This window comes from Telmatherina bonti (genome assembly GCF_933228915.1).
Source record: "Telmatherina bonti genome assembly, chromosome: 5".
Classification (NCBI taxonomy): Eukaryota; Metazoa; Chordata; class Actinopteri; order Atheriniformes; family Telmatherinidae; genus Telmatherina; species Telmatherina bonti.
The window spans coordinates 8,049,457-8,075,441 of record NC_136623.1 but is presented as its reverse complement, the minus strand read 5'-3'; the positions used below and the strand labels follow the sequence as shown (position 1 = coordinate 8,075,441).

The window sequence follows — 25,985 nt, the reverse complement described above, 5'->3', positions numbered from 1 at the left end:
AAGTTGTTTCCAGCCGTTCAAAAGCACCAGAAAAAGTAAAAGAGATTTTTTTTCTTGCTGTTCTCAACTTCTTGCTTGTTATTTGACAGTTTCTACAATGGTGTTGTTCTTGAAAATGGTCCAAATTACACAGATAAGCATCGCAGGAGACGGCCATCAATGGGCCTGCTTGTTAAAATAATGGAGGAGTTGAAACTTCACATCAGTCTGATCGATTTTAGGATCAGTCATTTTAGGATTTGTGCCACAGTTTAGATAGACAGGGAAGAAATAGAGTCATAACAGATGTTTATAACAATATTCTCGCCGAACTGCTTCAATAACTCTGCAACAAACATTTTGAGAAGAAAATGTCTGAAAGCTGCTGTTCACCAGCAGTTATGCTGTACTCTGCTCTTTATGACACACTATTGGTAACTTTATGTGATTATGTGATTAACGGGGAACTAAAGGAACAGAGCACAGAAGCAAGGAGATGACTTAGTTTGAGGAAAAACTGGCACAGAAATGTGGTAATGACATTTAGATAGAGGTGTCACAGCCAGGTTGTGGAAGCTGCTCTGCTTATTCATTCAGAGTGATCTCACAATAACGGTGGAACGAAGCCTGTTGACAGGATGTCAATAAGGAGCGGACTGCAAGGAGGCCATGGCTGGAAGTGAAGGAGCATCATAAGAGCCACAGAGAGAAAAAGCTGACAGATGGAGAGGCTGAAAAGGCAGTTTGGGATAAATGAACGGGATGTGAGTCACCTTGAATCACCCAAGCTGAGAAAAGGTAGTCTCTTACCAACCAGCAGCTCATAGGTGGTGACATCTAGGTTTTATCTTCTTGTTTTTATTTGGATCACTGTTAGCTGTTAATAGTTAGCAGTTAGCTGTTAGCAGTTAGCAGTTAGCTGTTAACAGTTAGCTGTTAGCAGTTAGCTGTTAACAGTTAGCTGTTAGCAGCTGCTGCTATTCTTCCAAGGTACAATCACGTGTTTATGCATGTGTGTTCAAACATGCAGAGAAATGCATTTACATAAACACATCATATTAATGCTACTGAAATTTTTTATTGAAATATATCAATATGTGTACATTCCTACATATGGACTCGCATAAAGGTATATGGTCTCTGGTTGTATCGGTGTAATAGGTGCCCTCATTCATCCAACCCCAGCATGTCCCTGTGGGGCCCATAGGGGTCAAATTTGGGCTATATGGGTACCGACTGGGCTTGAACTAGGAAAATAGTGCAGGTCCCACATGGTTTCAGTTACATGAGCCCTGTATGTGAAGCCCATGTGTGCCATATGAGCCCCATAAGGGATGTAGATGGGCTTGGTGGGCATGGGCAAACCTAAGCAGGCCTATGTGGTCCGGCTAAATGGGTCTTAAGTTGGGCCCCAGCTGAAACCCAGTCTGAACCAACTTGAAACCTCTGGAGTCTATCAGGGTCTATACATCCTGGACTGGCCACCAGTCCATCACAACTTCCAACCTGAAGCCCATATAGACAAACACAGACAAAGAACACATAGAAACTGCAGAAAAATCCATGTGGGACCATAATCTGCAGCCCAGATTTTACCCTTATTGGCCCCACATGGACATGCTGCCCAACTTTTCACCTTCATTTTAACTCCGTTGCATCTGTTTTTCATGTTTTTAATGTTTTTGACTTGCATTCGGCTTTGTTGCAGAGAAGAAAGGAATGATATCGTGATCATGTTCCTGTGATTATTTGTGAGAAGCTCTTGACCCCAGCTCTGCTCTGTTGTGCACATTGCAGATGATTCTGCTGAACTTATCTGTTTCATGCTTTATGTCACTTTCGCTAAGTTACTGAGCCTGAAAGAAAAAGAATCTTGGAAGTTTTATCAATGAGTTTACTGATGAATAACAGCCTTTTATCATTCTCTCTATCTCTCTCCTCTTCCCTATTACTCCTACCATCACATCACTCTCTCCTCTAATTTCTCCTCTTCCTCCCTGCAGGTCTGATCGTGTACCTGGGGATGATGGTGGGCGCCTTCGTGTGGGGTGGCCTGGCTGATCGGATCGGCAGACGACAGACGCTGCTCATCTCGCTCTCCATAAACAGCGTTTTTGCCTTCTTCTCATCCTTCGTCCAGGGCTACAGCTCCTTCCTGTTTTGTCGCCTGATCTCTGGCGTTGGGTAAGGAGACAGACGAGTCACACAGGAACAGCAGTTAGAGCTGGAGATGAGACCGCCACGACCGCTGTGATGCCTCGTCTCGCGGGGCGGATAAAAATACATGCATCCTCACTGCTTTTAAAGAAGAAAAATCCTCAGTGGCTTGAAGTTCACTGTGTTTCTGGAGATGTTTTGCTCTTAACAGCTGAAACGTGTCATTTCCTACCTGCATCTAAAACAGTCGTGCACACATTCAGGTCGACAGCTTCCATGCAAACAGATGTTTGTTCTGAAGGAAAGAGGAGAAAATCATTTACAAGTAAAATCGGAACAAAACTACGACAGCGAACTGAGTTCAGAAAGCTCCTGCTGGGAGATTTCTTCATTATTCAAGGCTGTGAACACTTTCGCCTTCAGTTTTCATTCCAATCCCCCTGTATGCTTCAAAAACTAATATTTTCTCTTCTTTTAACCATCATCCTGTCTCTTTCCACCCCTGTGACTCCGCAGCATCGGCGGCTCCATACCGATTGTGTTCTCCTATTACTCGGAGTTCCTGGCCCAGGAGAAACGTGGCGAGCATCTAAGCTGGCTCTGCATGTTCTGGATGATCGGCGGTATCTACGCCTCCGCCATGGCTTGGGCCATCATCCCACACTATGGTGAGAAAAGCAAAGCTGCCATCAGATCGCTGAGTCAGGTTCAGAGATTCGTATCATTACATTTGACAATATGTGCGCCCGGTAATCAGCGTGTGAGTCAGTCAGTCTTGTATTGATTTAATTCTAGATCATGAAATCACATTAGTGCTTATCCAGCGAGAGCTGAGGGGTTTCTAGACATTTGCAGAAAAGCGCCAGTAAACTGCAGCTGTCGGAGTAAAAGGAGAGCACACGAACGCCAACCAGAGCTGTGCAGAATTACAGGAAGCTTCCTGTTTGTTCTGGTTTCCTCTCTTATCCTCCCCTCTCCGCTTCTCCTCATGCAGGCTGGAGTTTCCAGATGGGCTCGGCCTACCAGTTCCACAGCTGGCGTGTCTTTGTGTTGGTGTGTGCCTTCCCCTCTGTGGCGGCCATATCTGCCCTCACCACCATGCCGGAGAGCCCCCGCTTCTACCTGGAGGTCGGCTTGTCAGCTCAGACGTTGTGGAATAATCTGAATATGTTGTGGCTGCTTTAACGCACAAACAGGCCTGGAAACACAAACTTCCAGTGATGCTGGAATGCAGTTTTATCATTTTCCCAAAATACTTTAAATGACTAAATGATAACTTGAAGTACCATCAGGGTCCTGCACATTTTATAAAGTATATTTTGTTTAAATATTAAAGATGTGCACTGTAAAAAATGACAGTTATTGTTTTTACGCAGAGCAATTTAAACTCTGACATTTCTCTCTTTTACTGCTCAGATATGTTTAAAGATTGACGTCAAAACTCAGAATTTTTACCTCCAGATTTAGTAAGATGCCTTTCAGAGATCTGAGTTAGTGATGCTGAAATCTGACTTTTTGTTAGATTTATTCAAGGCAAGGCAGGTTTATTTAAATAGCACATGTCATGTCTGACAATGCAAAGTACTCCACATAAAACAAACCTTAAAAAGTAGAAGAAAGTTGAATAAAGACAGAAAAGCTACAATAGAATAAGATAAAATGCACAAAATAAAAGTTGCAGTGGCCATGGTTATATGATGGTTTTCCTTCAGATTTACGTGGGAAGAGGTTTTAATGCACCTTCTGGTGCTACTTGGACTCCCTTGGCTGGGCGACCCAGTCGGGGATGATCAGCCCCAGCTAGTGGGGGCTGTAAATCCACGGTCGATCCACGGCCACCACGAGGTCCTCTCAGATGTTCTTGATGGCTCTTTTCAAACACAGTCTCTTTCCCTTCCAGTAGTGTGAGAAATTGCAGCAGTGAATTACCAGTGAAGCCTTGGTACCCAACCACAACTGGTTCACACCAGACTTTCCAGCCTTTGGTCCGGCACTCTGTGCTAAGCTTGGAGTACCTGGCCTTTTTACACTCATGGGCCTTTTCAACTGCTCTTCCCAAGACACAGGCTGTCAGAATAAACACTTGACTGATTGATTACAATGTTTGTATATCGTCTAAATAGTATCACCCAGCTGGCATGTCCATGTGGGGCCCCTAAGGGTTCAATTTGGGCTGCAAATAAGAGCCCCATGTGGGTTTGTCCACAGTTTCCAATTTTCCTCACCTGTGTTTGCCCATATGGGTTTCCAGTTGGTTCTGGCTGGATTTCAGCTGGACCCCAACTTGGCGACTTGCACAGGACCCATGTTGGCCTCATATCCCTGCCAGCATGTTGGGCCCATGAGGGTTTAATTTGGGTACTAGGTGGATATAAGTTTGAACTAGGCAAATTTTGCAGCTATTGTGGTTTTGGTTACATGGATCTCATATGTGAAGCCCATGTGGACTGTATGAGGCCCATAAGGCCACTGATGAGACTGCAGCATACACTGTATATAAAAGATGGACGTAGACTCCGTGACGTCACTCATAGGTTTCTGAAGAGCTGAATTGAAGCTCGGTGGGCGGTTCCTACCATCACCATCTTGGCAGGGGCATGCGTGTCGTCTCGCCTGGAAAATACAAATATGGGCAAAGAAGTGGAGCTGAGAGGGGGGCTGTGAGCGTCATGGTGGATGATTGACATCGAGCAAACTCCGAGCTTTCTGTAGCTAAGAGCTAACTGAGCTAACCCGGAGATAACAGGAGCTAACCAGCTAACGGAGGTAAGCAGGCTAAAGCTAAGTCATGTTTTGCAGCCAAAAACCGCGGTTGTTCTGATTTCTTCTTACTTGAAGCGGGAGATTGGGTACCTGCCAATCAAATGGAAATGCCCCTAAATGGGTCAAATTAAAATTACATTTAAACAGGGGAATTAGAAAAAAAATCACTCCCCCCACAGTTGTCATGAAGGTAAACCTGACCTATTAAACCTAAAATGGATTTTTGAACCAGGTGTACCAGATGTAAACATGTTTATTTCTGCTGTGAAGTTGGTCTTTTTAACATGGGAGTCTATGGGGATTCGCTCTGTTTTGGAGCCCCTAGTGGATGAAGGGGGAACTGCAGATTTATGCAATTCCGCATACGCTTCACTTTTCACCACCGGAGGTTGCCGCTCGGACTGCAGACAAACCTATGTGGGTCCCCTCTCTGCAGCCCGAATTTGGGCCTCTGGGCCCCAAATGGACATGTTGACTGGATGGGAATTGTGGTTTACATGAAAAACCCATTTAATCGCCTTTAATTACTTCCGCTTAAGATCTGGGGTTTGGAAGGGCTCCGATTGGACGAATGTGGTGAATGTGACGTATTCACATCTACCAAAAGAAAACAAAGTCCAGTCCTGCTTCTTTTCTTTTCTGCAGCGACATGGAAGACCACACAAAACAACATTTTAGCTTTGATTTGATTCAAGTTTTGAAGCAACTGCTGGACACGAGCATGTCAACGTGGTCAGTGTGACGATTTAAAAGCTGTTTTGATAAAAGGCTTCAAAGAGTTTTCAGCAGACCTGCATGTTTCTGGAAGTTTGTTCCACATGTTCCACATGTGAGGATGCTGCCTAACATGTGACTCTGTAGACCTGACCCGGATGACCTGAGGGATCTGGTTGGTTCAGAACAAACCAGAAGATCCAGGACTGGATTTCTAAACCACGAAGTACTTTATAAACTAGCTGCAGGATTTTGAAGCCAGTCTAAAGATCTGGGAACTGAACTTATATGATCCACTTTCTTGGTCCTAGTGAGGAGTGAAACAGCAGCGTTCTGGACTAACTGCAGCTGTATGATGGACGTTTTAGGGAGATCTGTAAAGACGGTGTCACAGCATTTTGATTTTTATTCTTATCTGACTCGTGAATCTAAATTCTGACATGTTTAACCAGAGCAGACGGCAGACATGCCTACAAGTTGCTTCATCTGCTGCTACAAGCTCGCCACTGTGCTGACTTTCCTTTGCATCTTTGTTTTCTGCCTCCAGAACGGGAAACACGATGAAGCGTGGATGATACTGAAGCAGGTCCATGACACCAACATGAGGGCTAAAGGTTACCCAGAACGGGTTTTCTCTGTAAGTTGTGGCATCACGACAGCATGCATGCTGGAAACAACATCCTCAGAACGACTGTGTTGTGTTTGTGGGCTGACACAATGCTGCTGTCTTTAGAGCTCTTTGCTGCATTAATTAGCATACTAATAAACTAAAATAGATTTGCTTTAAACCTCTAATCTCTTAATTCCTTCAGTTAAACAATGAACAATCATATTTAAATTAAATATGACGACATGCAGGGCCGGATTAAAAGTGCACAGGCCCCTGGGCCCGGAGTGTTCAAGGGGCCCCCTTCCCCACCGCAACATTGTGAAAATTGTGAAGATACACTGTGAAAACATTTCTAACATCTCTCAGCCAGTGGTACCAATAGCAACAGACTGGACACTGTGGTGTAACTACCTGGCTTTTATGTACATTTTATTTAATGTCCAAACTGCTGGTGTTTTCCCTACGTGGGCCCTAAGTCAGCGTGGGCCCCTGGGCCTGTGCCCATAATGCCCATTGAATAATCTGGCCTTGATGACATGCTTATATAATATTTAATAACCCCTTTTGATTAGAAGTAAAAATAACTGTTCTGTTCAGGTTTATTGTTAAAGTATTTTAAAGAAAAATATTTTAGTCATTTAACAGAAGCTGCATTTGCTGGCAGGTGACCACCATTAAAACAGTGAAGCCGATGGACGAGCTGGTGGACATGGGCGACAGTGCTGCCTGGCACGAGAAATGGAGGATAAAGCTCACTATGCTTTTCCATCAGGTACAAAAGAAGCCCAGATGTTTGTTTTCCATCTCACTGTTTACTTTTTATTTTTATGAGTAATGATTTGTTGTTTCTGTTCTGTCTCTTCCAGGTGTGGCATAATTTCCAAACCATCTTCTCGCCTGAGTACCGCCGCACCACCTACATGATGATGGCCGTGTGGTTCTCCATGTCCTTCAGGTAAGAACAAACATGCTGTTTGGGATCAACTGGGATTATCTGATGCAAGAACCACAATTAGTTTTAATCCATTAAATCCCAACCTAAGAAAAACTGGGGATAAAAGTCCAACTTTTTGAAAGTTGAGTTCTTTATTTAGCTCTTTCACAAATCTGAAAAAGAAAAAATTCCTGTATTTTTGGCATTTATTATTGTGTGATAGGTCCAAATGGTTTTAGTGTAGTCTTCTGCTTCCTGGTATCCTAATGGATACCATGAGGGGGGAGACAAGATTCAGACAAAACACCCAAGTTTTTTTTATGTTCCCATAAAGTGATGCAAAATGTCTCAGAAATTATACTTTTGGCTTGACAGAGTTAAAGGTTCCGTATTATGCAAAATTCACTTTCTAAAGGTTTTTTAACAGCCATGTGTTTCCATATCCTGTGTATGAGGCCCAAAATGAGGACAGTTGATCACCTTTCTTGCTAGCAAATGTGTGTCCCAATGGGTGAGTCTGAGATCTTTACTTTTGTGACACAACGAAGGGAAATAACCACTCCCCCCAGTAGTGGATACTGCCAAAGACCCATCCCCCTGGCTAGCTGAGCCTGCCTTCTAAAATCTCCAAAAAGGGTGTGGAGTGGGCGTGGACAGGCACCCTTATTAACATTTAAAAATTCAGAAAGCCCGTTCTCTGTAGAACTCAGTGGAATGACTTTTGGAATGGCTGAAATGAAGCTCCAAGGCTGAAATTGGGGTAAAACCATAGACTGTTTATAAAAGATGGGCAGAGCCTCCATGACGTCACCCGTAGGTTTCTGAAGAGCTCATTGGGCGGTTCCTAGCATCGCCATCTTGCAGCGTTGCACGTGTCGTCTGTCCCTGAAAATACAAAAATGGGCAAAGAGGTATAGCTGAGAGGAAGGATGTGAGCATCATGGTGGATGATTGACATCTAGCGAACTCCGAACTGCTTGTAGCTAACAGCTAACTGAGTTAACCCAGAGCTAACTGGAGCTAACTAGCTAACAGGAACTAACCCGCTAACGGAGGTAAGCGGGCTAAAGCTAAATCATGGTGTTAACTGGATAAAAACTGTGGTTGTTCTACATTACTCCATCTTGAAGCAGGACATTGGGTACCTGTCAATCAAAGGGACACGCCTCTAATTATGCCAAATTTTGAGATGAAATTATTTCTAAATGGGGGAGTTAGAAAAAAATTCACTCTCCCCACAGTTGTCATGAAGGTACACCTGAACCATGAAACCGAAATTGGATTTTTGTACCAGGCTGTAAACATGTTTATTTCTGCTGTGAAGTTGGTCTTTTTAACATGGGAGTCTGTGGGGATTCGCTCTGTTTTGGAGCCCCTAGTGGATGAAGGGGGGAACTGCAGATTGTGGCACTTTGGCTTCATTTTTAACCACCAGAGGGTGTTGCTCGGGTAAAACACTGAGAAGACAGTGTTGTTGGACCTCTGACACACTTTTGAAATAGTTGAAAAAACTGTATAATACGGCACCTTTAAGAAACCAGACAGTGAAGCTTGTTTGTTGCCGCAGCAACAGTCAGCTCTATCCTCCATTCCTCTATGAAGTTTTTGAATTGTGACGACTTTATCAAACACCAGCTAATAACAGGAGATTTGTGAAGGCATTTTAGATATCATTTCACATTAATTTTTAATAAGTTTGGAATATTATGTCTGTAAGATCAGGGTCGTACTGTTGGGAGAAATGTGCTTCATATGTATAATCTTAAGCTTTAGCGCTTTGGCACAATTACAAACTGGAATTAATTTAGCTTGTGTCCAAATATTTCCCCAGTCTTCATCACCAGTAGTAATAGCTAATTATTTCCCCCACGTGTCCTTCAGTCCCTGCCAGGAAACAGGAGGCAGAGTGTAGGATTTTATAGAACAGCCTGATTGGAAGCCTCTCTGCATCCTCTCAGCAGATGTCTCAGGATTTCTGAGCAGCATTGCATCATGCAATATGTAGCATCTTATCTGGACGAAGTGGAAAAAGTCCTTTCTAGAGACCGCCTCAGCCTAATCCTCTTCTTCCTCTTCCAGCTACTACGGCCTGACCGTGTGGTTCCCCGACATGATCAAGTACCTGCAAAAGCAGGAGTACTCGTCCCGCACCAAGGTTTTCGTCAAGGAGAAAGTAGAACACGTTACCTTCAACTTCACCCTGGAGAACCAGGTCCACCGCCAGGGGGAGTACTTCAATGACAAGTGAGTCGCTTTGCCTTTCCCTTACTGGTCCCGGTCAAATGAGACCAAAGGGATTCAGAATGACCCTACATGTTGAGGACTCAGATTGGCAGTTTGGTGTTTTCCTTTTCACTCGACGGCTACATTTGTTCACAAAGACAACATTCCTGTAGAAATATAAACCAGGCCTCAAAATGTTTTATCTGCAGGCATTGCTTTGATCTGATGATGCCCTGCAGACTCGGTTGCGTTCAACAAGCCTGCCTTTCATACATCAGTGTGGTAACATGTCCAACCCCTTTGATAACTGGTTGTTTTTAATCTCCTCATGCCCCCGCCATGCTGCTTCCATCCGTTCCCTCTTTGCCCCCACGCCTCCATCCCTGCCTCTACCTGCTTGCAGGTTTATGAACCTGAAAATGAAATCTATGGTGTTTGAGGATTCGCTGTTTGAGGAGTGTTACTTTGAAGACATCACCTCCAGCAACACCTTCTTTAAGAACTGCACGTTCATCGCCACCCTCTTCTACAACACAGGTACGGAGTGCACACACAAAAAACACACACTTTGATGCTGTGCAGCTTTAAAAAAGAAAGGTGGGAAACTCTGGTCCTGTATCTGCTGAGCATGCTCCATCATGTTTTCTTACTGTCAGATGAGGCGTCTGCAATAGGGAAGAGCGATACCAAGATATTTCCTGTCAATTCGATGCCATGAGTTTATGGTACTTTATCGTCGATACCTACGTGGATATCGACACTTCTTGCCTCATCCATCAGTCCATCCATTTTCTGAACCGTTTAGTCCGATTAAGGGTCACTGGGAAACTGGAGTCTATCCCAGTAACCATCAGGCAGGTAGACCTGGACAGGTTGCTCGCCCATCACGCAGCTACTTTGTGTCCCTTGGAGGAAAATCCTTATTTAACAGTGTTCATTCATACATTTATTGCAAGGGCAGTGTGGAATATGTAATATAAATAAACCTAAACTATGTCAGTAATTAAAAGAATGTGTTTTAAAACAAAAAAAAAGATACTGATTAGTGAATAAGATAAAATAAACGTTTTTGAAATGGTAAAAAACATTAAACTACAGATAATTCACATTTATCAAATGGAAAATAAAACATAAAATATGTAAAAGTAATATTATAAGTTTGATAAAATTAATAATCAGCTTTAAACCAGTAAAACTCAGCAGCAGCATCATCGTGACATCTGATAGGCTGCCATAATCATGTGACACAGAAGGAATCCACTGTTTTTTTTCCCTTTATTTCACCAGGAAAGTTCCATTGAGATTAAAAACCTCTTTCCAGGGAGTCCTGGCCAAGAGGCCGCTAAAAGTCTGAATTACAGCAATGTCACAATTACAATTACTTACAAATTAATAAGGAGGCTGTCTCAGATGCTCTCAGTCTGGATGTAAAGTTATTTAATGAAATAAGTTCTGTTAGTTTCCAATCTTTTTGCATCTTGTTCCACATAGAAGGGACAGAGTAGGGAAAAGGCCTTTTTTTAAATTCCAATTCAGTGTTGGCTAATGGTACAGAGAGCAGCAGACAGTTGGTTGATCACAAGCCATATGAATTAGCATTTTTCTTTGTGATTAATTCACATATAAAAGGGAAATAGTCCAAGCATGGCCTTATGAATGAAAGTTTATAAGTTTCCGCGCTTCGTACAACACAGAAGTGGAAAAAAAATGCCATATTTTCTATCAGTGGTGTCTCGATATCCAACAATCACGCTACAGGGATTACATCTCTCGGTTCAACTCAACTTTATTTATTCATCACTTTCACACAACGGCAGCAGCAACACAGAGCTGAACATTAAAACATGCAGAGAGATAAAAAACAGTAGAAGTTAAAGGAATAAAAAATAAAAAAACAGTAAAACGGTACATAAGAGAGAGCTGGGCTGGAACGCCTCTGGATCCCCCCGATGAGCTGGCAAATGGGAGGGATGACTGCGCTTCCCTGCCGCCACGAGCCAACCTCGAATAAGGAGCAGAAACTGGCGGGACGGATGGAAATCCAAGCATCAATTCCTGGGTATCGATTAGGGGTGGGAAAATCTAACCGAAAAATGGAAAATCAGGAATCTTTTGCTTCACAATTTTAAAAAAGATTTTTTTCTGTAAAAAAAATAGATTTTTTTAATAAATAAAAATAATCCATTCCAAAATTTTTGTCATTTTTATTGTTTTTATTGATCTTTTGACTTGTCTTCTTGAGCGTGATAGCAGCAGAATGATGGTCTGGATACTGGGTTGTTTTTTCCCTGATTGAAATCAAGAAAAATGAAAAAGTTATATTTATTTACTTTGTTTTTAATCTAGAAAAATCACCAATATCGAAGAATTGTGAGAATCACAATTTAAATCGAATCGGCACCCAAAAAAATCGGAATCGAATCGGGACAAAAGCGTATCGTCCCAGTATCGATACGTTCATCCCTCGTCTGCGACCTGCTGCACCTCTGTGACCTTCCACAACGACTTTTAATAACATGGGCTCAAAATGAGACAGAAGACCAGAAAGCAAAAGAAGATGTTAACATTCAGAAGATATGAGGACAAGGTATCATCCATGCAGACCTCAGATCATTCATTCGTTCATCATCCGAACCGCTCAGTCCGACGAAGGGTCGCGGGGAAGCTGGAGCAGGGTACACCCTGCCAGTCCATCACAGGACCGGATCATTTCAGTCACACTTCATTAAAAAAGGAATGGTCTTATGGAGACTTCCCACATCCAGCCCTGCCTTCCCCGCGTTAGTCTTCACACACGCCAGCCAATCAGCACCGATGGTATCAGCGGAGCCAGGAGTTCCTCATCAGAAGAGGAAACTGGTCTACTTATGAAGGTCTTTGCCGTCTTTGAGTGTTCAGAGCTGAAAGCTGACGGATTGTGAACGTGGTGCACCTTATTTTTACACAATGCCATGATGTGGGGGAGGGAATGAGGTTGTCCAGCTGCGACACTCGGTCTGAGCTGATTCACGCTGTTCAGCGATCGCTGCATCGCACTGAAGGGTCGGAGACACTTCTCAGCTTCCCTTCTGCAGATGCTTCAGCTCGTTCCAGATGATCGTGTTCCTGTTCAGACAGCATCATAGCTTCTTTTTATTCACCCAGCACACGGCTGCAGGCGTCTAAAACCTTTCCCTGCTTTTCCTGTTAGTCTGACTCGGATTCCCAAACCAGATGGAGTTGAAACACGTCGCTTCGTGGATAAAAGTTGACGCTGCAGAGCAGGCAGCTGAGTGGCAAACAGGCCCAGATGTAAGCAGGAACGTGAGTCTGAGCCGACAGCTGTGCACCACTGACTGCTGCACCCATCCAACAGTTGTCTGTATGCGCAGCTCCTCCATGGCAGCAGTGGAAGCTAAAATGTCCCTCAGGCTTGTGTAGACGCTGCAGGCCTCGTGTTGCTGTCTGACGAACATCTGGCTTGGACAGATGTGGAAAACTGTGTCTTTAGTAACTGGCCTGCTATATTCTGTGTTGTGTAGACACACAGGTGAGCTCTGAAAGCCGGCTGGAGGCCATCGGTGACCATTTAGATGTGTTGGTCCATCTTTTTTCCCTGATTCGTGTTTATTCATTTTGGGTTTTTTTCTGTTTTAAACCCTCTCACTGCTCTTTGCATCCGTTTTTATTGCATTTTTTAAATGTAAATTTGACCTAAAGCTTAGTGTCCTTATGGTTGTAAACACTGTAAATAATAGGTGACATATGCCAAGGGTACGTCTGGTGGTCTGGTGTGACTTACTCTAAACTAGCTGTCATCTGAATCTGTTAACGGTTTTTCTGACCCATCTGTCATTGCTTCTGAGTGGCGAGCAGGTTCATGAGGTGTAAAAGTCAGATATCTGAGACCAGTCTAAGGAGGAATCGTTATTTACCTGCCATCACACTTTATCTCAGATCATAACACAATAATGTGTCGTTTAATTTAATTTAGAAGAAAAATTGAGCAAAAATGATGTGTCCATTTAAATACCAGCTGAGGAGAGATGTGGACAGACTCCGGGGGAATAAACATGAACCTGTTTTTACATGTTGAGCAGCAGAGCTCATAAATATGCTCAATATGATCACATTTTTCTTTGTGTAAAGCAAATCATGTAAAAAAAAACTGGATGTTCTTCTTGATCTTCTATTTTTTAAGTATGGGGCGTTATCTGCTATTAACTGAATAAATGAATAAATGTATTTATAGTTCAGACTGAGTGTCGCAGCTGTACAGCCCCCCCCCCCCCCCCCCCACACACACACACCTATCTATCTATCTATCTATCTATCTATCTATCTATCTATCTATCTGTCTGTCTGTCTGTCTGTCTGTCTGTCTGTCTGTCTGTCTGTCTGTCTGTCTGTCCATGTGCAAACTGTTTTTGGAAAAATTTAATGCAAAAACCACATGAAAGTCACACAATGTGGTTTAAATGTTTCCAAAATGTTTGCCTGTGTGGTCCATGTGGGTCAGGGTAGCTGTTTGTCCCCATCTGAGGGTGGAAAAGGTACATTTCGTACTCTTAACGGTGCAGTCCGTGTCTTTATTTTCTGAGTTAAATGACATGTGCATGTCTGCGTGGTTCAGGACAGATTTATCAGCCAGACTTGCTCCAGATCAGCAGCTACTTGTTATTCCAGAAGTCTTCCTGCCTTCTCAGGAGCAGAGCAGTCTGGGACAGCATGACAAAACAAATAATCATTTTATTGTATTTTCAAGGAAAAAAAGTCCATTTGACTGTTTTTGGTTTTTAAAAATGGTTTGTTATGTTGAAAACATGACACTTTACTCATGAATCCTTTTCTCCGTCCTTCCCCGTCTCCCAGATCTTTTCAAGTACAGATTGATCAACTCTAAGCTCATCAACAGCACTTTCCTGCACAACAAGGAAGGCTGTCTGCTCAGTGACGTAAGCGATGAGAATAATGCCTACATGGTCTACTTCGTCAGCTTCCTGGGCACCTTGGCAGTGTTGCCAGGCAACATCGTGTCTGCGCTGCTCATGGACAAGATCGGACGTTTGAGGATGCTAGGTAGGACGGCGTGCAAGTCCCTCCAGTCTGCTTGGTGTGAGGAAAAGTTGTCCCAGTTGATTTTCAGCAGTAAACTCAAACCACGACTGTGTTCAGGTGGCTCCCTGGATGGGTCAAAAGTTTAGAAAAAACGTTGAAATGGTGGAATTATCTCTCATTGAACTGATCAAACTGAGATTGTTTTTGGTTCTAGGAGCCTCAAAAGCTCACAAGACGATGTTTTTATGCAGAATTAACATGATTCCCAGTGCTACTGCAAGACTTTAGTGGTTTTTACTGAACAGTAGCTTGACAAGAAAGGGGGTCAGGGAGAGCAGGGGGCCCCAGTCTGGGACTCTCACCTGGGCTGGCTGTCGCCTCTGTACCTGGGGAAGTGGCTCAACCAGTGTCATTTTTGACCTTTCAACCACACATCAGACCAGTTTGCAGGTGTCTCATCTGAGGATGAGAAGCTGAAAATCTTCATCATTTCACCGAGGATAGACTTCTGTTAACGTTGTTTTAGCTGAAAATCCTGCAGCTAATCCGAAACACCGCTGCTTAGCTTCCCTTCACTGACTACCTGTCAAATTTACAACAAGATTAACATGATTTTAGTAACTTGGAAAGCCTTTAATGGTCTGGTCCGACTGGTGCAAACAGCCACAGTAGAAGCGTGTGCTCTCTGACTGCTGGTCTGCTGCAGGTACCACAGATTCCTCTCAACATTTTGAACCTGCATTTCATTAAAAAATGAAAAAATTACATGTTTTAAAACTTGTGACCAGTAGCGTACATATTTATATTCCATAAAACAAAAAAAAAATGGCGCAGCTGATGATGACTAAATATCAGATAATGAGCTTTAACCATTTCCCGGCATGTTGTGTTGACAGCAATGAGGCTTTTCCTGCATGAATCACTGTTTTCCTGCCCTTTCTGCAGCCGGCTCCAGCGTCATCTCCTGCGTCAGCTGTTTCTTCCTGTCTTTCGGCAACAGCGAGTCAGCCATGATCGCTCTGCTCTGCCTGTTTGGCGGGATTAGCATCGCCTCCTGGAACTCCCTGGATGTGCTGACTGTGGAGCTCTACCCCTCTGACAAGAGGTAGGGGATACAAGCACGCTCTGAAATCTCCTTGACAGCATCGGGCGCAGCTGAATCACATGTTAGATGATGTCACAGGAGTTTCCTCGTCATGATTGGCTGGCTTGCAGCGACGAATGACATTGTGGGGTGAAATTATTTTTGGATTTGGTTTGAAGATCGTAGTTTAATCACACTTAGTGAAATGGTTGTTATAACAAGATTAAATGGTATTTGTCTTGGAAACTAATTGAACTATAACAATACTGCAACTGAGGAATATGATGTAGGTAGCATGATGTGTTCCCACACAAACCAGTTATTAGACTTTTAGGTATTATAGCACCACCTGGTGGCTGTTTTTTATTCTGCACCTATAAAACGTCACACATCTCTTTGGACATTTAACAATGTTCTCTTTTCTGATAATTACCTCCACCAAGGAGTTTATGTTTTTACCAGTGTTTATCTGTTTGTTTGTGTTAAAGATAACCCAAAAAGTTAAGGAGGGGTTTTCATGAAAATTTCAGGACTTGTTGGAAATGAGAAAAGGAAGAAGTGATTTGGATCACTGTTTGGATCCAGGAATTCCTTTAAAGGATGCTTTAACATTGTGAGAGAGGGCCATTTCCAACATTTGTGCACGTTAATCCAACGAAAATGGTCGGAGCACTTAGGAAAACAATGCAGGACAAGCTTCCAACAGGTTGTCAAATATAGCAAGTACTGATTCAGGTAAAGGAATCATTTCGGATACTTTGGAATTTCCATCATAGGAAGAGAACAAATAATTGCAATATGGGGAGAAATGTGACCCTTGGTGGAGGTTTGCGCTTTCCAAGTGCTTTTCTAGTTCCAGCTGAAATTAAAAGCCAAATAGATGCTAAACTGACTGTGTCTTATCTGCAATCTCTCCTTTCCTCAGAACCACGGCGTTTGGCTTCCTCAACGCTCTCTGCAAACTGGCGGCCGTGCTGGGCATCAGCATCTTCACCTCCTTCGTTGGCATAACCAAAGCCGTGCCCATCCTGTTCGCTTCAGGGGCGCTGGCGGCGGGCAGTTTTCTGGCCCTCAAGCTTCCAGAAACACGAGGTCAGGTGCTGCAATAGTGCGGCGCCGACAAGCTTTTGCAGGGGGGCAGAAGAGCTTTTGCCGCACTGTGAACGAACAGCTCAAGAGCCCTCCAAATCCTCCCCTCCAAACCTCCTCATGCATTCACAATCACAAGGTAAATTTTCACAGGCGAGTTGCAAAATTTGGCCATGACAGCAAAAGTTATGATCTGAGCTGAAAAGAAAGCACAAAACAAGCGCGAAACATCCGATTTCGTCCTCACTGTAAAACCCATGGGGAGTTGGAGATGAGTTGGATGGGGGCTCTTGATAGTGAGCCATGCAAATAGACTAAACGACCACTAGCCATTGTTGCAGACTTCTCCGTTTTCACCTCCATTTCTCCTCAGCAAAAATACAGCTCCTCATTTTTGGACAGAAACTCAAAAATGCAACAATTTCTGCCTCGATTTGAAGCATTTTTGACTGTGTGGGGAAAAAAAAGCCCTCATGCTTTTTTCTCCAGATGTCTTGTGTCGTGTACAGACTTACTGCCATTTTATAGGTTATCTAACATTCCAGGTTTGCTTCTGTTCTCATCAGGGTTAGGAGATCTTTGGAGCTCTTCGCTCCTTCGGTTTTCGATCTCACCTGAGCCGCCGTGAGTCCGTCAGAAAACGGACCAGTTTCTCATGTGTGTCCATGCAAAGCACAACCATTTGTCCTGTGAACAGCCACAGCATTTCCTTGACCTGAAAAGCGTTGAGATTCTCTCACCCAGTCATTATTCCGGTCTCACTGCTCATCCCTCGTGTCAGAACTGCCTTTTTCTCCTCCTCCAGGACTTACAGTATGTTTGCTTCTTCTACGTTTCGGAGGGTGTTATGCATGTCCCAGAGTATGTAACTTGAAAACTAGGAGTGCAACGTGTAAACAGCAGTTGGGACTTGTTGCATTTATGACTCTTAAATAAATCACTGTCATATTTTTGAGACTCTCTACGTGTAAAAGACAGAACAGCTCATTTTGTTCTGGCGATACCTGAACGTTAGCTAACTTTTCCTCGCCGTTCTTAGAGCACAAGACACAAGAGGGACACAAACTGCAGAGTTCCTTTGCTGTTTGAAACCTGTCATTTACTGTGGGAGAAACAGAGTTTGGTGTGCAAGCTAACCTAAAAAAAAAAAATAAAAAAAAATCGGTGTGAACTGAATGTTTATATTATTGTGAGTGTGCTTCTTGGTGCAATATTGGAGCTCTGTACAATATTGACTATTTTCATTCATCTATCTCGTCTTCTGTCTTTCCACAAAGGCTTTTTGTTTGGTGTTTTTTAAGTGGATGTTGGATATTAGACAAAAAAACCAATGTGTGACGACATACTGGACATGCTAACCCGCCTTTTGCCCTGGAAGCAATAAAGCTCACTATAAGCAGAGCTCTGGGAAAGTAATACTCCACAAGGGTAGTATTTCCTTTTAGTTATCTTTGTCTAATTTAGGGTCTGCATGTCTTTAGGGCAGGTTAACAAGTCAAAGAGAGGGTTATGCTACGAATGGAGGTACGAATTTGACGTGCGAATTCACCATAAACAACTCACTGCCAAGGGCTGATGGTCATAAACTCATCGCAGGAATCGGCACGGTGTTGGTGAAAAACCGTTAGCACGTTTCATTTCATGGAAACAAACAGTCATGCCAGATCTACAAACTGTCCAAACTGCCATTTGATCTTAGGATAGCAGCCATATGTTGACTGGAATTAGCTGAATAAACGGACAAACCATTGCACTAAGCACACACCGTTGCACATGCACAGTCCTGAAAGCCTTGCGTTCTGCAAAGCACATCCCGATGCAGCCTTGCTAGAGAAATGTTGAAGAATGAGGCGCACGTTTAGCAGGAGCAAAACAACCAAAACCGACTAAATGACCGTGCTGTGGAGTGCTGTGAGATTCTGGAAAGTGACCCGTTTCCATTTCACCACCATGATCCAAACGGAACATCCAACCCGCTGCCATGAGTAGCACCTCTCATTATTTATTGCCAAATATTTTATATAAGCCTGAGTTTACACATTGTACCATCTGTTATAGATATGAATATATGTAAATAAGATTAAATATAATAGAACTAATAAGCTCTTTAAACCTTGTGGCCCCTCGACTTCTACAATGTCAAAGTTGTTTCCTTTTCTTTTTCTTTTTTTTTGTTTATTTAAAACAAGAAAACTTGCTCTTGTTGTGAAGCCATGACAAATAAAGACTTTAGAAGCCAATATGACCAATTAGTTAGAACAAAACTGGCCAGATTTCCCACTAAAAAGCACATAAATGCACATTATCTGCACAAATAAAGTAAACAGATAAATACCTAATCTCTTTAGCTGCCCTGTTCTCTGTATGTCGTCCTGTATCGCCCATGAAATAAAGAACGATGCCATCGAGTCTCCGTTCCAGCTCTGTCCAGCTCAAACTGTCTCAAATCTTAACTTACGTTACAGGGTTTTTTGTATAATGAAGCTGTTGTCTGAGCAACAGTTCAGTTGTGAGTGCAAAAAGTTAACAAAGCAATAAGTGTTTGGGTTTTTTTGTTTTAAATGAAAGGAATGGAAGCATATGAGAGGCAAAGCGCAGGACGAAACGGCTAGCATTCATGTGTAACTCTCTGAAAACATCTTCAGTCTTGAGGCTTCTATCGATAAAACTGCATCGCCATGAATTAAATGTAACAGAATTATCATCTTTGTCACTGTACCGTGCCGTAGAAACTGTAGTTGATTGTTTGTAAGTATAGAAAATGTGGAATCATAAATATGACCAAAAAAATTATATAAAAAAAAAAAAAAGTGTAAATGAACAATGATGTATGTTGTCTTTGATTTTTTGTGTGTTTTGTAAGGAGAATGAGATATAAAGAAATACATTCATGTTAAATACGGTTATGAAGCATAGTTAGACTAAATGTGACAACATCAGTTCTGTTTAAAGGTGTGTGAGATTTTTTTTCTTATTTTTTTTCTCATTGTTGATTTTTGACTGGGTTTGCACCTTGAGGCGGCCCTTTGGAATCACAATGGAAAACAAAGAACCATGAAGAATAAAAAACAAGTGAATAAAAAATGATGAAAAGTCATGTTTATTTAATTTCTTTGGCTCTGATAATGTTATTTTTTATACGGCTGCTGTTTCAGGTCAAACAGAAGTCAGCTTAGAGTGGCATAAGGGCATATTGATGTAATCTAATTATTCTTTTTTGGACTGGAATGGCCTTGAGGCCTCAGTCCCCTGGCATGCAAAGAAACAACACAGATGTTACAAAGTACAGAAGGAAATAATGACTAAATTAACTAGAAGGTACCATCTCAGAGAGACAAGGATACAAAAGGTAGGTTAAATAAAAACATTTTATTTCATTTTCATTCATTCATTTTCCTAACTCATTCATTCATTCATTCATTTTCCTAACTGCTCAATCCAATTCAGGGTGGCAGGGAAGCTGGAGCTTATCCCAGCTGGCTTTGGGCGAAAGGCAGGGTACACCCTGGACAGCTCGCCAGTCCATCGCAGGGCCACACAAAGACAAACAACCATTCACGCTCACACTCACTCCTAGGGGCAATCTAGAGTACCCAATTAACCAAACATGCATGTCTTTGGATGGTGGGAGGAAGCCAGAGAACCCAGAGAGACCCATTCATACACCGGAAGAACATGCAAACTTCACACAGTGAGGCCAAAGCTCTAACCACCGTGCAGCCTTTATTTTATTTTATTTTATTTTAGTTTAGTTTAGTTTAGTTTATTTTTTTTTTAGTATAGTTTAGTTTAGTTTAGTGTCCACACTCTTACCAGTTGGTGGCGGTAAGGCACCAAGTCGTTGTGCGCCAACCGCCAAGTATAAGAAGAAGAAGAAGAAGATAAGTCGAAGAAGAAGAAGAAGCAGCGGCACCTACGCTTGTTTTCTCCTGTAAGGTGAGGAATTAAGCACATTTTATTTTATTTTATTTTATTTTATTTTTTATTTAGGTTGCATTTATGAAATGTCATGCATGTTTACCATCCGACCCAGCTGCAGGATGTTGTATAGTTTGTTTAGGTTTAGTTTGTTTTAGGGATAAAACGGTGTTTGTGGTTGTTATGAAAGCTAGCTGGCGGCTAACGCTAGCAGAACGTTTTGGTTTTCAGACTAAAGTTGTTTTGATGTTAATTTAACTCTGATTTAACTCTGTGTCTCATCCTGTCATCAGGCCAAACGTGGCTCTTCTAAACGTATCGGAAGTTTTTTATAAATTGGGATGACTTTGCAAGCGGTAATACAGATGCTAGACTTTAGTTTGATCCATAAATAGCATCATGAAATCTTTCAAATTCTGACCTTCACTTGTCCAGACTGAGGGTTCACTGGTTGAAATAGATGTTTTATTAATTAACTAATTAATTTTTAATTTTAGATTATGTTTAGGTTTTTTTGTTTTTTTTGTGATTATATGTGTATGTATGTTCTTTTTTCTGTCTTATGTCTGTATTTTTGGATCTGAGTCTGTTTGATTTAATTTATTTGCTTATGTACATAATTAGACAATTATGTTTGGCTGTCTGAGTTAAAAATAATGGCAATAATTTCTCTTAATATTTATTCACAAACTTGGACAATCGGGTTTATATAATGGAATATTTTTCAGTCTGGTTTAAAACCTTCTGATCAGAGACTTTAACATGTTCATGTTGACTCTGAACATGTTTTTACCTCAGTGATTTGGATCTGAATTAAACCTTTGCCAGTCTTTTTGTGTTTTTTAAGATTCTTTTATTTGTTTTTAAATCTTTAAATGGTCTGGCCCCTCCTCACCTCTCTGAGCTCCTCCACCCACACTTTCCTGCCCGGTGCCTCAGGTCAGCTGACCTGCTGCTCCTGGACGTACCGAGGTCCAAATGGAAGCTCAGAGGGGACAGAACTTTTTCTGTTGCTGGTCCAAAACTGTGGAATGAGCTTCCCCTCCACATTAAATAAGCCTCCTCCCTGTCCATTTTTAAAACTCAGATTCAAACCCATTTTTATTCCTTGGCCTTTAACCCAGCATAAGACAGTTTCTTGTCAGTATCCTCTAGTTTATTTTTATTATTGGTTTTTACTTACTATTTATTTAGTTTGTTTTATTGTTGTATTTCCGTATTCCTTGTATGACCTATTGTTCTATTGTGTTATTTATTTGTACTTGAACTGTTATATTCTGTCTTTGTTTTGGCTGATTGTGTACAGCACTTTGTTTCAACTCTGGTTGTTTTAAAAGGCTTTTTAAATAAAGTTGAGTTGAGTCTTTTAAGAAAAAGAGGAAAGAGTTTGTTTTTCAAACACCCTTCAGAGTTTATTAACCGATATATTGATTTTTAACCAACACTTATCTGTAATTTCCTACCGTCTCCATCAGAATAAAAGTTGCTTCCATCACATTTTATTCCATCATGTTTTGCTGCTGTTGTGTTTCGACCTGGACGTGTGTCAAGCACCTGGACAAAGAACACACAGATTAAATGGATTTAATGATCTGTTTTCATGTTGATCAGGTTATCTGGAATGAATGAAAATAGCTTGTGATTAAATTGTATTAGATCAATCTGACCCAGGTAAAGTGTTTCCATGGTGAATGTTTTCCTGATTATTCTGATTTTGGAGCCTGATAATTCACCTCATGATGACATGAAAAATGCAGTTTTGTTGTCATTTCATAGGTATTCTCCGTCCACAGTCTCTGATGCTTCGGAGTGTCCTCCGTTCTGCTCGACCCGTTTCCATCTGCCTTCCTCTGACCCGACCACTGGCCCACTTGAGACCGCATATGGACCCAGACCCCAGTCGGCCCGTTGAGAAGGCCATCAGAACTAAACTCACCAACACACTGAAGCCCGACCACTTAGAGGTTCACAATGAGAGCCACATGCACGCCGTTCCCCCCGGATCTGAGTCCCATTTCCGCGTCCTGGTGGTCAGCTCCCAGTTCCACGGCCTGCCTTTGATTCAGCGCCACCGTCTGGTTAATGAAGCTTTGAAGGAGGAGTTGAGCAGCTGCGTTCACGCGTTGGCCATCCAGGCAAAGACTCCCGAGCAGTGGGACAGTAACCCCACCCTGGCCAAAAGTCCAGCCTGCATGGGGGGTTCCAGAGGGGATCACACAGTGGAGGAGAAACTGAAGGCCGGTCGGGAGTGACGTGTCAGACTGTGGGATGGATGCAGGTGAATGTTCAGAGTGTTTTATGAGGAGGGGGGGGGGGGAGACACACGATCAGACATGATGTTGCTGTAAACGGTGTGTTTCCCTAGTGATGCTGAATTAAAGAGGACGCTGCAACTCTCTGGATTTACATGACTTTGTTCACGTTGGTGGGAAAATGCTGATGTTGCTGCTAAAGAAACACGTTTCTGTTGCATTTACTGTCCGCACCGGAACGCCCGCGTTTCTGTTAAACACCATAAACAACACAGAAAAGTTAGGGCTGTGACAATATGCTTTTGTCTCGATTCGATTCAGATTTTTTTGGGCGCCGATTCGATTTAAATTGCAATTATCACAATTCTTTGATGTTGCTAATTTATGTAGATTAAAAACATAATAAATGTATAAAACTTAGTATTTTGCTTGTCATTTTTCTTGATTTCAATTAGAAGAAAACAACACAGTAGGCAGTCAGTCCATCATTCTGCTGCTATAATGTCGAAGTAGACGAGTACAAAGATCATTTAAAACAACAAAAATGACAAAAATTTTACATTGGATTATTTTTATGTGTTTGGGGAAAAAAATCGATTTTAAAATTGTAAAGCAAAAAATCCTGATTCTCAGTTTTTCAATTTGATTTTCCCACCCCTAATTAAAAACATTATGTAAGCAGGTAAACGCATGAAAGTGTTTCACCAGATGTAGTTGCCATGGTTACACGTAGCACCATGACTGTTTTTTTTTACCGTCAAAGTTGGAAGAAACAGTTTTTCATTCAGGGATTTTATTCCTGGAACTAGTTGAGTTAAAGAAGTCTGATCGCCGACACGACGGAAGTATTTCCACTAAAACTGTCGGTGGATTCAGACTCTGCATTGAGGAGAGATGGAGAAGACTCCTGATGCATATAAAATGATTCCACTGCTGCAGGTCGATACTGAACATAATCCTCATGATGGGAACGGAAACTGGTATTTTTTCTAGTTGACTCAACTGCAGAATGGTTGAATCTAAAGTCAGATGCTGCATGATGTGATGTGGTCTGGTTTATTCTACTGTCCACATGTTGCAGATTGTTGCTGTTTGAACTGCAGCTAAAATCCATCAGTGGTTGACGTGATTCATATGCATCAAAACTTACCAACCGCATTTTATTTTTATTTTTATTTTTTATTTCTAACTAAAAAAGGACTTTTAAAAGAACAAATATTGGTTACAACAAACAACAAATAAAATAACCTTAAGTTTGAAAAAGGGTTTTAGAAGAACTTGGGCCATGATCTAGTCCAAAACCTCCTCAACATGGACACCGTAAAACTTTCACAGCATGAAAAACATAGTAATAGACTTTAAATCCCATTAAAATAAAACTTAAACAGCTTTTGGATGCTGCTGGGTAATTGATAATTTTTGACTTTGTGCATAATTTGAAGTATCTTAAATTTTAATAATTCCTCAAATTTCAATACTTTCAGTTTAATGAAAAGAGAATTTATTGGTTCTGTGTAGATGGAATTTATTATTATAGCTTTTTTTATTTTTATTTTTTATTTTTTAAGAAGAAAGACAGAATTTAATGTCCTGTATGTGTTCCCCCAGACTTCAACACAATATGTCATACATGGTAGTATGAAGGTACAATACAAAACAATGATGAATGATTTGAAAAATATTTAACTTTATAAAGAACTGAAATGATTTTACAGATTTTAGACTTAATATGGTTTATATGTTTCTTCCATCCTAGTCTTTCGTCTATCATTACACCAAGGAATTTTATTTCTGAGACTTTTTCAAGTTCTATTTATCTATCACAAGTGTCTTATTGGTGCTGATTGGTCTATTCCCAAATATTGTATATTCAGTTTGATTTAAATTTAAAGTTTAAAGTAGTAAATCATGTGAAAAACACATTAACCATTTGCAGAGGTGGCAATTCCTGGTCCAGAAAGTAAAAGTCCCGCCATGTTTTTGGATCTATATGTACATTTAGAACAGGTGTTTTCACTAACAGGCTGGTGTACCTGGTAAATAAACTCTGCTCATTAAATTCAGCTGGTTTGGTGACTGGTCGGAACAGCTGCCGGACTGGACTTTTACTTTCTAGACCAGGAATTACCACCTCTGCCTATATGTATTCATGGGATTCTCATGTTCTTCACATGCAGACCACATTGAATCGTTCCAAACAGAAACGAAACCAAACAGTTTATTGTGGTACACACATGTATGCGGGTTTTTACATGTGTGTGTGTGTTTTTACATGTGGGGTATTCCTGTGAAGGCATCGTTTGGAGCCTAACGACAAACTTTTTAAATTGGTCCCAAAGTGAATAAGTGGGGTCATCATATCAAATCAAATCAAACTTTATTTGTAGAGCACTTGTCGTGCTTAAAAACAATACAAAGTGCTTTACATAATAAAACAATTTATATCAAAATAAATAAAACACACACACGCATACACCCATAGTCCCCTTTCACCCACAACCACCCTCACCCATGCCCCATTAGCCCTATAACAGTTAAAAGAAGACGGATGGCCAGGTGCTTGTGCACTAGACAAGGAAACAATATTCTCAGGGTGCATCTACACAAAGGGCTACCTCCAACCACAACCACCCAGGTCATCACCGTGGGGGCTGCCTGGGTCCAGGCAAACATAACCTGCTAGATAATGTTTGACACATGTATCCTTAGTTAAAATAAAATAAATAAAAAAAAGGCTAATTATAAATCTACATCTTGTGTGTCCATTTCCATCCATGTACTGGGATTTTCTAAGGGTCAGTGAAGAGCTGGAGGTACAAAAGTGGAGTAATTTCTCTGTCCCGGTAGCTTTGATTCCTCCGGTGTCATTTAATATTATGTCTGGGAAAAAAAGCACAAAGCAGAACATTTGTCCAGATTTAAAATAAAATGAGCAAACATGTGAGACTGTTTATTTAAGTTGGCTTGATGGAAGGACAGGAGTCAGCCAGAAAACAGTCTTTATGGTGAGCTCCTGGCAAAGCTAAAATATGTGGGAAACAACGGATCTCCATAAACAAACAAAATGAAATGTGTTTCAAAAAGATGTTGAAAAGTAGCAGCTACCGTACATTAGTTTATGCGGCTTGCAGCATCATCCCAGGTGACTTTCAGCATCCCGGCATCCCTTGCAGCAGCATCCGCGTCGACTTGCAGCAGCATCCTGGGCGGCTTGCAGCAGCATCC

The 25,985-nt window shown here is 41.7% G+C and overlaps 2 protein-coding genes across 3 annotated transcripts in view; both read left to right on the top strand.

Annotated features, from left to right (window-relative positions):
• Positions 1–16,698, top strand: part of sv2a (synaptic vesicle glycoprotein 2A) — a gene marked incomplete at its 5' end in the record, with an annotated part of 34,217 nt that extends 17,519 nt beyond the window's left edge. Inside the window, 11 exons of the mRNA XM_079240172.1 lie at positions 1,983–2,163; positions 2,653–2,804; positions 3,131–3,264; positions 6,161–6,250; positions 6,888–6,995; positions 7,090–7,178; positions 9,237–9,401; positions 9,784–9,917; positions 14,232–14,438; positions 15,363–15,522; positions 16,427–16,698. Coding sequence (XP_079096298.1) covers positions 1,983–2,163; positions 2,653–2,804; positions 3,131–3,264; positions 6,161–6,250; positions 6,888–6,995; positions 7,090–7,178; positions 9,237–9,401; positions 9,784–9,917; positions 14,232–14,438; positions 15,363–15,522; positions 16,427–16,610 — 1,604 coding nt within the window. The 3' untranslated portion in view covers positions 16,611–16,698. The remainder of the gene's footprint in view (positions 1–1,982; positions 2,164–2,652; positions 2,805–3,130; positions 3,265–6,160; positions 6,251–6,887; positions 6,996–7,089; positions 7,179–9,236; positions 9,402–9,783; positions 9,918–14,231; positions 14,439–15,362; positions 15,523–16,426) is intronic.
• A 3,746-nt stretch (positions 16,699–20,444) lies between these two features.
• Positions 20,445–23,173, top strand: bola1 (bolA family member 1). Of its 2 annotated transcripts, none has more exons than XM_079241376.1 (2): positions 20,445–20,526; positions 22,285–23,173. In XM_079241376.1, exon 2 carries the CDS (start codon positions 22,308–22,310, stop codon positions 22,758–22,760), a length of 453 nt encoding a protein of 150 aa, XP_079097502.1. In that variant the 5' UTR covers positions 20,445–20,526; positions 22,285–22,307; the 3' UTR covers positions 22,761–23,173. The 2 variants fall into 2 exon arrangements, with proteins under 2 accessions (XP_079097502.1, XP_079097503.1); XM_079241377.1 differs by having other exon boundaries at positions 20,484–20,526; positions 22,302–23,173.
• The last annotated feature ends 2,812 nt before the right edge of the window (positions 23,174–25,985 follow it).